Below are 12642 nucleotides of genomic sequence, written 5' to 3'. Positions count from 1 at the left end.
TCACTTTAGCGCGGGAAAACCGAAAGTTGACGAAAAGGGCATTTTACATATGGTGATTGAATAGCCCATTAACTAAGAATAAAAGATTTTTTTAAATGAAGGTTCAAAACTGCCGCCATATGTACGATACCGTTAGTTAAAAGACACATCATCGTTCCGATAGAAAAAGACACGGTGACGAAAACGTGTCCGTCTCACCAAGTCACCATGGAAAATACAATCACGTGGCAAGATTTGACGCGTTTATAACGGTCAATCCAAGTGCTTAAACCGACCGCACTCGATGAGTTGAAACTTTTGATTGCTTTTTTTCTTTTAATTATGTGATAAACGGAATCCTTTAATATGACATCTTCTCTAATTATCGGTTTAACCCAAACTATTTATTTACAGTTTCATAGAAAACAAAAGTACCATTTAGCTTACATTTGCTTATTGATGCATATGAATTATGAAACGTTACTTCCTTGATCGAATTACAGTATGTTAGAGTTTACAAGTATCAAATTGTGTTTCCTTATTGTATTTTGGGTGGGATAAGATTTTAAATTTTAAATAGTATAAAGAACACGTGAATCCTATCTTCGTTATTATTAAAATTATTTAAGAAAATTCCATATGAATATACTTTAATATTTTCATTAACTTATAGTGAGCTTGATTAGTCGGATAACTATTTTATAAAAATTGAAAACTTGCAATGTTATATATTCGAATATATATTTATTAATGTGTGACATCTTATCTTCACTAAATTCCGAAACTCATAAAAATAGATTTTTCACTATTTAAAACGTTTTCAAAAGCGATGGCAGTGTAGACTATGTAAATTCGTCGGTATAAATACTATTATTTACAGAAACTAAGTTATTATTTATCTAATGTTAAAGGTTTTCATCTTTATATACTTTTTGAAGACGCGCGGCGTCAGCTGCACCGATCAAAAACTAAACAAAAAACGATGGAAAATTTAATTAAGTTGACGCTGTCATTATTTTTGCAGAAAGTTTTTGGTGTCGTCAACGACGCTGTTAAAAGTGGCGGTATTTATGTTGACGCTGCAACTATTTTTGATAGGCAAAAAACAGCTACCGGTGTTTATGTCCAGACGCTGACGAGAAAGCAGTTATAATTAAGCTGTAAGACGCAACACGTCTTCTAAAAGAACAAGGCTATGTGTTTTTCATCTTAAAAGTTGCATTTATTTTTTAAAAGTTAGCAAAATATATAAGTATGCACACTTTCATCTTCACAACGTGTTTTATATTTTAATAATTATATTAAATTTTTAAAATGATTTTTAAATGTATAAGCATGTGTGTTTTATTCTAATAATTGCATTTGTTAACAAGAAAATGTTAAAATGTATATTTTATAATGATGTATCTTTTTATCTTAAAATTTAATAGTTCTTAAGCAATAGTGATTTATGTAGAGAACACTTTTTCTAAGATAAATCACATGAATTAATATATAATTATAGAAAATTCTTAATGTAGTCAATATAGTTTATCTCTAGATTCGTTCCTATTTTTTATGAGAGTGTTGAAATTATTTAAAATGTGTTTTTTCATTATAAAAATTATAATATTGCAAGAGGTTTATTTAATTTTTTAGAATATCTCTTTTATTATGTGTCTTTTCATCTTTAAAAGAATAGGCTCTTAGAAGTTTTTAAATGTCTATATATATATAATCCCATAATCAATACTATTAAAAGAGAAAGAGTTTTAATAAATCTACTTAAAAAGTTGTTTGGACCCTTTCATTTTTTAGTTCAACCTATTATATATAACCAAATCTTATAACTATAACCTATCTTATAGCAATCAAATAAAATTTTATTATTCTCCATATTTTATCTGTTACAATATATTACAACTTTATTTTTCATCCCTTATATATTGGACTCTTATCTCTATCTTTAATAACTAAATCTACGGTTACACTATATATTTGTACGTGTGAAATAATATGATAATGACATGTTCAACTACAATATATATAACAACTACAACTAATTAATCACCTTCTTCATGACATATAACATTTATTTTATATAACATACTATTTAGTATAGTAGAATAATATCTATGACATGCAACGGACATATGCCACACCCAAACTTATATCAAGTTTAGTGGTAGATCAACTTAATATATTATTAGTATAGTAGAACAATATCTGTAACGCATCACATAGTTCCAAATTTTTGCAAAATTAAATTTAATAAATCAAACCATCTGTTAAAAACAAAATTATATTTTCTTTTACTTTAAATTAACTTTTTATAAAAATCATTTATAATAAAATTTGTTATTTAAAATAAGTTTAAAACTATTAAAAACCTTACAAATTTATACTATTAACTTAGCCAAAAATATGTCAAATAACTCTTAAGTCTCATCAATTCAGCAAATATAACATTTTAAAATACACACAAAAGTTAGTGAAAGAGAATAGGTCTGAGCATCGGGTTTTGGGGTAGGTACGGATCATTTTATTTTGGGTTCAGACATTTTGAACATAACTAAGTATTTTTTTGGTTCAAGCTTGGGTTGGTTCCTTTTGGATCCGGGTCGGTTTGAATCCATAATTCAAATATCTATAAAATCAATGTACTATTTGGGTACGTATCAGATTTGGATTGGTTTGATTATTTAGGACACCAAAAAGATTTGAAATTGCCAAACCCCCCCCCCCCTTCCCCCCAAACAAATACTCGAAAATATTGAAATATCCAAAAAGATCCAAAATGAACCGATCCGTTATGATCCGAGAAATTAAAAAAGCTAATTTTCCGAATACCCAAAATATTTTTTAAAATAAATTGAAATTTTTACCCAAATCCCGAAACTAAAATCGAAAACCTGAACACAAAACTTAAACAATATTTGTAATACTAAAACATATATAAAATACTCAAATATACCTAATATACACAAAACATTTTAGGCACTTGGGTATCCGATCAGGTAAAGGGTATGATTTGGACTCGAAAAGAGACATGCGGATCCAAAAATTTAATATGTAAACCTGGACCCAAACTGCACCTATATTTCCAGGTCTATTTCAATTTGGTTTTCCGAATTTGGTAAAATATTCATGTCCAAGGGAGAGTTTGTAAGTGTACATACAAATTTTAAATAAACAAATTCATGAATTATATAAGGTAAACAAATTATCTTATTCGATATCATATGATTTTGTAACATAATAATATAAAACAATTTCAAAATATTAATTCACAAATTTTGTATACAATCCAAAATAATCTGCGTTTTTGAAGCGCGGGTCAAAATCTAGTTGTCCAATTAATTGTGTAGGGTTTTAGGAGTTATGCACTGTCTAACATGTGTACATTTATTATAAAACTTGTTTTGGTATTCAAGCAGTTAGTAAATGTTTTATGTATAAATATTATCATCCAGGAACGTGTCTTCTCATGAATTTCATAACTAAAAATGTGTCTTATCATCCTAACAACATATTTTTTCATGTGTTTTCATGTTAATAATTGTATGGTTAAAACATTTTTATGCATCAGTTTGTTGTATGTGCTATTTTTTTAGTGAATCATTTTTTTTTGTCTGGTTAATTATGCTATTACAAATTATGAGAACCATTACATAGATGATATTACAACCGACAATTCTACCTGTTTTATGAAGATTCACGCTTCACTGCATCACTCTGAATAGCTCTATGAGATCCATTCCTGACGGTACTCCTTGCGCCATGCTGAAGATCTCTTGTAAGCATTTTTTCTCTAATTTTTTGTATAATTCGCCTTCTCCGGGAATTGAAGCCCAAACCTCTTCCTGTAGAAATTACGTTATCTGAGGTTTGAACCCCAGACCGGGGTGTATAAGCCTTTAAACCTTTACCACTAGACCACAGTGCTTTCAATATTTAGTGAATCATTAGTACACGTAAATTAGAGAGAGAATTGTTAGCAATTTAAGTGAATTTTTGTAACTGTTTAAGTGAATCATTGCAAGTGTTTGATGGATAGTTACAACTTCTTAAATGAAACATTGAAACTGTTGGTGGATGTAATTTTTATTGATGAGCCATTGTAATCACTAGTTTTAAGTGCGTTCCTTTCAAAATCGATTGAATCAGCCGATAGGGTTTATCGAAAAAATAAGAGAATTTGTATTCCCTACACAACAAATATCTCATATTTGCACTCCACACACTATATCCCTTCAATTTTCTTTCTCCTATCATTACCATTTTTCCCCCATTCTATGGTATCTCACCCCTTTTTAGTATATTCAGCAAATTAACTCAAAAAATAAAGTAAAAAATTTATGTTTAAGAATTTTCATATTTGATTTAATCCCTCTCCGCCCTGTAATATAATCCCGCAACAACTTGCGACAATACTTGTTTGTTGTTTGTCAATTAGTCGATAACACGACGTTGTTGTGGGAAATGGCCGATGTACATATCGTTAGGCCCAACTATTAAAATCCTGCATATATATAGTAAGTTCCTTGTTCATATTGAGTTTCGTAGAAACACCGATGGGTCTAGATGGGCCTGAAACGTTGGAAGTGCCGGAAAAATGGGTAGAGTCAGGCTCGCACAAAGCGCGTAATCGTATCTTTGAAGGACGATCCTACTAGTGTTGTGACATGTCGCGTCGTTTGTTCGCAGCCGGGGGAAAACGTGCTAAATGTTTTCAATCATAAAATACAAGTTGGTACCTTATCAAAGTTGACCTGCCATTTTTATTTCTTAAACTAAATTTAATAGTGTCTCGTTATAACCATCTATTATTTGCAAAGTTGTAATAACATATCCTTGTGCAGTCAAACAAACATGATAACATTGTTTACACAACACGTTTTACAAACAAAAAATATAATATTTTTAATAATTATGACAAATTTCATCTCTTGTCGGCAAATGTAGCCAACAAGTTTTACAAACTCACAACGAAGTTTTTTTCTTTTTGTTTTGTTAAAGAAAAATCATGGAATTTTAAACTACATAAACATTTATAAACTCACCGCGAAGACGGTGGATTCTGTTGCTGAATAATAGATTTTTTGTTATATTCTTTCACAATTAAACATATAAATTAATTTTAAAAATACTGGAGAGGGAGACCAGACACGAAACTTATCAAAAGAGAAAATGAAATCCTAACAAACTCAAAGATTTATGCAGCAGTAGTAGCAGGCAACGGACTTATTAGTTATTTAACAAGTCTACGACACAAATTTTTTTTTTTTAAATGCAAAAATGTGGAACAACAGAATGGAACTATAAAAGAAAATAAAGAAGAAGAATATAATCAGAAAATGGAATAAAAATAAAAGCTGGTGGTCCATTTCGTCACTTTATATGATTCCTTACACAATAAAATATCAATTTAAATTGACTCGAATTACATCGAAATTTGAGAGAATCATAAACTAAAAGACCTTTTTACAAAGAAAAAGAAAATACAGGGCTGCAAAGACAATTAAAATATGAGTCCTCACAAGAAATAAAAAAAAAAGCATTTATGAAATTTAGCATCTTTGTAACACGTAGAAAAGGCCAAAACAGAGAGCGGCCAAAACGGAAGCAAAAAAAGTCTCATCATTCTTTTCTTTTTTACTTCCAATCTCCTCCCTTTGCTCATTGCCATAACCACACAACAGAGAAAAGTTTCTCTTTCTGTAATTGCAAACTCTGTCTCTCAATGAGCTGATTAGTACATTTTTGTCTCACCTTCTGATCCATATAATATCTAACAGATCATGCACTCTTGCGTTTGCTTACGTTAATTTGGTGGAGTTTCATTAATAATAACATTTTTATATTTTGATCATCATTTTCTGTAAAGTGTTAATTCTTATTAAGGAGAACTTTTGGCCGTTCATCATCATCATTTGATCCAATGGCTGACATCACTGAGGATCCCACTGATGTTGTTGTCAAAGATGTTCATGAGATATGTATCAAGAAAGATGCTGAAAAGATCATCGATGACAAAACTGAGAAGAGCACGGGCTTGGAACCCGAGACAGAGTCCGAGCTCAAACCTGAATCCGAGTTAGATATGCAAAAGCTGGTGGCTATGTTCAAGAAACTGAATCCTTTGGCTAAGGAGTTTTTTCCCTCTTACTACAGTCCCAAGAAGAATGGTGAAACTACAGAAGGTAACCAATTGCTGTCCGTTGATGACGATTTACCAACGGCTAAGAAGCAATCTGGTGAAGAATTTGATTCTGATGGAAAGAAGGATGACAATAACCGGAAGGTATAATCTGAAACATTCTTTTAAAAAAATAAATTATGATTAGATAATCTTAGATTGATCTGCTTACTTTTTGTTGTTGTAAATCTGTAAACTTTGGTTGAAGAGGTTTGTTTTGTGCAAACATTTTTTTTATTCTGTTTTGTGATTACAGAAAAGAAACAATTATAGCCAAGGGAGGAAGAGGTTGACTGGAAGAATTTCAAAAGCTCAGAGAGAGGATAGTATTAGGAGAACAGTGTATGTTTCTGACATTGACCAGAGTGTAAGTTTTTTTTTAATTGTCTTCTGATGGTTATACAAAGAATTCGAGTTAATTTGTATCAGTGTAATGTAAAGCTGGTTTGTGATATAGGTGACTGAGGAGGGTCTTGCTGCTTTGTTTAGTAACTGTGGACAAGTAAGAATGATCCCTTAAGCTTTAAATGCTTGTTTTATCTTTTACCCCTTTGTGGTTTATGGACAATGTGATTAGTTTAGACGAAGTTATTGAGTCTATAAAAATGGTTGATTGAGAGTTTTTTTTTTTTTTGTTAATGAGCTTTTAAAGCCTATATGTGATTATGTGCTAAATATTACTGCAAATAATTACGTTTTATGATCTTATATGTTTCTTTGGTGGTATGTGATATAACTCGGTGAGTTCTTCTTTTGTGAAGGTTGTTGACTGTCGAATTTGTGGGGATCCACATTCAGTTCTTCGATTTGCGTTTGTGGAGTTTGCTGATGACCGTAAGTTTGGCTTCTAGAATCTTAAAATGCAATAACAAAAAGTTTCCATGTCACTGGTTGTCCCATAGTGACCACTTACATTGTAAAATGGTTTCCATAGAGGGGGCACATGAAGCTTTAAGCCTTGGTGGAACGATGTTGGGGTACTACCCTGTGAGGGTCTTACCCTCAAAAACTGCTATTCTTCCCGTGAATCCCACATTTCTTCCAAGGGTAAAGCTCAAATGTTCCATTAGTTAAATATGGTTTGAGTTTCCAGTTTTGAATTTACTTTGATATCTACTATGTTTGGTGTTTGATGCAGTCTGAAGATGAAAGGGAGATGTGTTCAAGGACAATCTATTGCACAAACATTGACAAAAAGGTGAAAATGCTGACCATTTTGGGAAAAACATGTTTTTATTTCTAGTATTTCCTGGTTTAATATATATATATTTTCGTAAACTGCAGGTTTCTCAAGCTGACATGAGAAACTTCTTTGAGTCAGCATGTGGTGAGGTCAGAACATAACCTAGACCTTAATCTTTCGTCCTCTCTGTCTCTCTCTCCTTATAAGTTGTTAAATGACCTGAAAATTTTATTTTAAGGAGTGATGATGCATAAGTTGTTTTCCAAATATATGCAGGTAACTCGTCTAAGGCTTCTTGGCGATCAACTGCATTCAACTCGCATTGCTTTTGTTGAGTTTGCTCTGGTAAGGTCTTTATCTATCCACCAAGGGTAAATTTTCTTCATGGGTGTTGCTTATCACATTGCAAGTCTATTCCCTTTGACATGCTTGAACTTGTATTCACATGCAACTTCAGAAACTTATATTTGTTTTATTTTCAAACGAACAGGCGGATAGTGCAACTAGGGCGCTCAATTGCAGCGGGATGGTTGTTGGATCCCAACCCATAAGGTAAAAACTTCATCAATGCAATGTAGTAAAAGCTTTTTTTTCTTTTTCTTTTTTAAACTATCTCAGTTGGATCAATATTTGACTCAATTTTCTTCTCTCTTTTCAGGGTAAGTCCATCAAAGACACCAGTAAGGCCACGAATCACTCGACCACCATCTACAAACTAGAGAGATGATTGCAAACATTTTGTTCCCTTCAGCAACTTTATTTCTTTCGTTATCTTTTAAGTTTTAGAACACTTATCTCCACTTATGCTAGTAGCTGGAAACACTATGTTCCTGCTTCCGAATTTGGAGTGTTCTTGTTAGGTTCTGAGATACTTCTCTCTATTTCATCATCTCTGTCTTTTGGAGCATTTTCTTTTAAAAGTTCTTATATTTTCACAAGTCGTGCGCATCAAGTTAGGTCACTAGTATCTAAACTTTTACATAAAAAAACATTTCCTCAAGAGAAGATCTCGCCGTCTATTTCCACATACGGAATACTAAAGACGCACTCTCTTCCTTCCTCAGCAAGTTTCTCGCTCAACAACGAACAAGAGCTTATCCGCAAACACGACAAGGAAGCAGGAAGATCCTCCTCCATCGATATCCTCAGCTTATCACAGCCGTCGATCTCCATCGTCTCCAAACCCTTCGTATCTCGAAACCCTAACCGATTCAACGTACTGAGATTCTCGAATCGGCTTATCCTCAGAGAAAATAGCCCTCTCGGCAGCAATCCTTCGTCAGGAAACGATTCGATGTCTTCGTTACCTCCTTCGATCTCGAGATTCCGAAGATTCTCTAGATCTCGCAACCCCCATTCGATCCGCGGCGTCAGCTTGGGGCAGAGGTTGATGCAGAGCGTTCGGAGATTGCTCGGGAAGCCTCCGCCGGGGATGGAATCGAGCTTTGGGCATTTGATTACGAAGAGCGATTGGAGAGACGTGAGGCCGAAGAGCTTCTCCGGTAACGCTCGGAGGTTCTCGCAGTTTGAGAGGAGGATCGAAGAGAGCTTCGGCGTCGGGAGGCCTCCGGGCGGGAAGGTTGTTAGGTTTGGGCAATCTCTGATTTCTAGGGATTTGAGTGCGATTCGGTCGTCTCCGAGTCCGGCGTGGATGGAGAAGGTTCTGAAGCTTTCGCAGGCTGTGATTGAGAGGGATTTGAGCTTTGGGAAGAGGGATAGAGGGAAGGTGATGAGGTTGTTGCTGCAGCTGGTTTCGATGGAGAGGTGCTCTAGCTGTGAGTAGCTGCGCGTTGGTTGTAGGCTTTCTTGGAAGTTGAGTTTCTTGCAGTCTCTTATGTAGAGTGTTTTTAATGTGGTTGGAGGGAAGGATTCTAGTGAGTGACAGGCGACGAGGAGGAGTTCGTGGAGATTTGGGTGGCTTTCGGAGAGGCTTTCCGGTAAAGAAGATAGTCCGTCGCAGGTGTCGATGTGGAGTGACTGCAGGTTCTGGGGAAGCTCCATGAGGTGAGAGATATCTGTCACTTTTAAGTATTCAATGTCTGTTTCATCATTAGATTGCGAAGGCCTGGTTATACCGTTATCACTAGATGGTCCACTTGGAACAAGCAGCTGTTCTTGTGGCTGTGGCTGGTTCTGGCTGCTACTACTTCCAGGGTGACCAAAGCCTCTATTTTTGGGATCTAGACGAAGTGGTGATTGTGACAGTATGGAGCTGAGATCAGCGGAGGAGATGAGTTCTGAGAACCTTGCAGATATCACAGCAGGTTCTTCAATATGCTGATGTGAGCTTTCAAGCTGAGTTATATACTGGTCCATCTCTTCTGATAGTGGATGGTTTTTTGGCAAAGAAGACATGCTTGATGTTGAAGTTACTTCAGTGTCATCATTACTCTGACTACTTGTACCTATATCTGATTGAGAACTTGGATTCGCATCCAACGTTGGACTCTCTGCAGGGGAAGGTGGTGGTTCCGTTATGCTGATATTCCCTGGGGAGGAACCTTCTCCCCCACCAACTGCTCTTAGGGGGCAATCAGAGATGGCGACTTCAGTTGAAGAAGGGAGTCCTTCTGGAAATTTTTTCCTTAAGCGGGGGCATTTTTCTATCATTAGTTTCTGGAGACAAGGGAAGATCCCATCTTCTAGTTCTGGACAAGTCCATTCTTCCCATCTCGGCATCGCATAGAATTTCAGAGTTTGCAAGGATTGAAACGGTACAAAGCTAGAGGTGTTGTCACCGAAGAAGAAGTCTAGACCAACCTTCAGCAGAATGTTAAATTTCTCAATGCTGAGGTACTTGAGTGAAGGCAGCTGCCCAAGGGGAGGTAGTGATATGCAGAGGTTGCAGCTACTGAGAGTGACAGATGCAATACTATTGAATGAAGAATCACCCAACCATTTAGGAAATTCTGAACCCTGATAAGACTCAATGCAGAACGTTTTCAAGTTTGGGTTAGGTTCTAGCATCTTCAGGACCTCTTTCTGGTCACAAGACAATGTACTAAGACTACCAGGGGCGAAGCTAGAAGCTTTCACAGTCCACTTCAGTATTAACCCATCAAGCAATTGCTTTCTTTTCAAACCAGCGTCTTTTGCTTCTGAGGCGAAGGCCACATTTTGTAGCTCAGAGATGCGAAGAGTCCCTCGGAGATCAGAAAGTTCTTTGAGCTCATGCAGTCCGGCTCCGCTCAGCCTTCCTACAACAAAATTAGATAACTTCTGCAAGCTTCTCAGCTTTCTTATTCCTAGCGGCATCTGTACCAAGGGAGTGCCAACAAGGTCGAGGAGGCGCAAGTTGATGAGTTCGGCTATGTCTGTTGGTAGGCTAGTCAGGTAACGGCAGTTTGATAGTAACAGTGTCTGCAAATTACAGAGTGTACACACAAACTCTGGGAGGTCTTTTATTTTGGTGCTTGACAGATCTAGATACCGTAACTGCTTCAAACCCTTTAATGATTTAGGCAAGCGAGTTATCTGATAATGAGACAAGCTGAGAATTCTCAGGCTGCTCAATGCCTGAAGCAATGGATTCAAAATTTTCTCTGTGAGCTGGAGAGATTCAAGACCGGTTGGAACATTGAAGGGAAGAATGGTTCTAAGAAACTCAGCTCCAGAGATGGACTTGAAAGCCATGGAAGCATCACACTGGCTTCTGGAAAAGGAAAAATGTCGAACCTTGCTTGGCACCTCCGCAATATTGTCATCTTCCCGTCTGAAGCAAAAATCTCCTGAAGTAGCTTTAGCCAAATCATTCATGAGATCATGCATCACGAAGCTTTTCATTTTGATGTCCAACCTCAGGAAGAAAGATCGACCAACTAAATCATCAATGTAATCATAACCAATCTCTTCTAATCTTTTGTTACTCCTTGGCTGGTATAAGAGGTCTATTGCCATCCATAGAAGCACCAACTCCTCTCTTTTGAACACATAACCCTTGGGGAATATCGAGCAGAGTGAAAAACATCGCTTGAGTACAGGAGGGAGAGTGTCAAAGCTCAGTTTAAGAACTGGAAGGATGCTGTTAGTGTATGTCGAGAAATTCTTTGATACATCATACCAGTCGTCAGGATTTGGCTTTGACCGGAGATGAGATGCGATGGCTCTTGCAGTTAACGGTAAGCCCTTACATTGTTCTGCAATCCTTTTGCCAATCCCGTCAAGTTCTTGGTTGATAGAACCGACTGAGATATTTCCAAAAGCAGATCTAGAGATCAGCTCCCAGCATTCTTCATTGGTCATCAGCTTCACTCGGTAGACTTTGTCAGCCTGTGCGGCTGTGGAGACAATGTCATTTCGTGTTGTTATAACAATCTTACTTCCTTCCTCTACATCAGTAAAGGCGACCTTGAAGCTTTCCCACTCTGTGCTACTTTCAGACCAAATATCATCCAGAACGAGTAAAAATCTCTTCCCTGATAGTTCTTGCTTCAGCTGAAGTTGAAGTGAAGGTAGATCCTCAGTATTAACTGCACTTGAAGTGATCTCCTGCAGTACGGCTTTTGTAACCGTGAAGACATTAAAGTTTAGCCCAACAGAAACCCACATTTTAACATCAAAGTGGTTGGTCACACTGTCGTCCTTGAAAACTATCTGCGTCAAGGTTGTCTTTCCAACCCCAGGCATACCTACAGTGGAAACCAGAGCTGGTCTCCTAATGCCTGTTTCATCATCAGAAAGCAGCAAGTTGAGTAATGCTACTTTATCTTCTGCTCGCCCAACCACTCTGCCTTGTGGAAGATCATCAGGTCTGGACCGTGACGCTTGCCTCCACTGTGGTTCCCGAGTCTCGCTATATTCTTTTAATCCAATAATTTCTATGTGTCTCACATGATGTTCCAGCAGTCTTACTACGTTTTCCATCTTTCGTTCTATCTTATTCTTGTTGGCTTCGTTACCACCCATAAGATTCTGGAATAGTCCCCCGAATCCTCCCACTTCAGCTACTACTCTTCTTCTCAAAGCCTCTGTTAGTAACTCATCAAGAACATCCTCTGCCTGGAAGAAAGCATCTGTGAGTCCTGTAAGCCAATGTTTTACTTCTCGGACATGATCTGCTTTCTGATCAGCGTCCGCAATCACCGGGTGGACAGTGGCCAAAGCGACCTTCAATCTCTTCAGCAATGCACCGGAGGACTTTCCTTTGCATAATTCGACCAATTCTTGAGAATTGTTAATCCGTTCAATCATCACGTTCGCGCCATTTGAGGAATAGAACTTCGCCATGTCTTCCCTCGTAGCTTGTTGGAGCCAAGGAGATGCAACTCAGGAAAATCGCAAGCCAGTTATTGGAATAAGCAAA

At 36.6% G+C, this 12642-nt stretch overlaps 2 protein-coding genes across 2 annotated transcripts; one reads left to right on the top strand and one right to left on the bottom strand.

Moving 5' to 3' along the window:
- Nucleotides 1-4261: 4261 nt before the first annotated feature.
- On the top strand, nucleotides 4262-8278 carry LOC103870020 (polyadenylate-binding protein-interacting protein 9). The gene is made up of 10 exons (XM_009148101.3): nucleotides 4262-6262; nucleotides 6414-6524; nucleotides 6615-6659; nucleotides 6919-6991; nucleotides 7092-7204; nucleotides 7296-7355; nucleotides 7442-7489; nucleotides 7617-7685; nucleotides 7831-7892; nucleotides 7999-8278. Exons 1-10 carry the CDS (start codon nucleotides 5900-5902, stop codon nucleotides 8057-8059), a joined length of 1005 nt encoding a protein of 334 aa, XP_009146349.1. The 5' UTR covers nucleotides 4262-5899; the 3' UTR covers nucleotides 8060-8278.
- On the bottom strand, nucleotides 8253-12627 carry LOC103870021 (putative disease resistance protein At3g14460). Its single transcript, XM_009148102.3, has one exon. The coding sequence runs from the start codon at nucleotides 12564-12566 to the stop codon at nucleotides 8337-8339; it is 4230 nt and encodes a 1409-aa protein (XP_009146350.1). The 5' UTR covers nucleotides 12567-12627; the 3' UTR covers nucleotides 8253-8336.
- Between the last annotated feature and the right edge of the window lie 15 nt (nucleotides 12628-12642).

This window comes from Brassica rapa, chromosome A05 (assembly GCF_000309985.2).
Source record: "Brassica rapa cultivar Chiifu-401-42 chromosome A05, CAAS_Brap_v3.01, whole genome shotgun sequence".
In the NCBI taxonomy this organism is placed as follows: Eukaryota; Viridiplantae; Streptophyta; class Magnoliopsida; order Brassicales; family Brassicaceae; genus Brassica; species Brassica rapa.
Note: the sequence above shows the minus strand (reverse complement) of the source record. Positions and strands in the feature narration are given on the sequence as shown.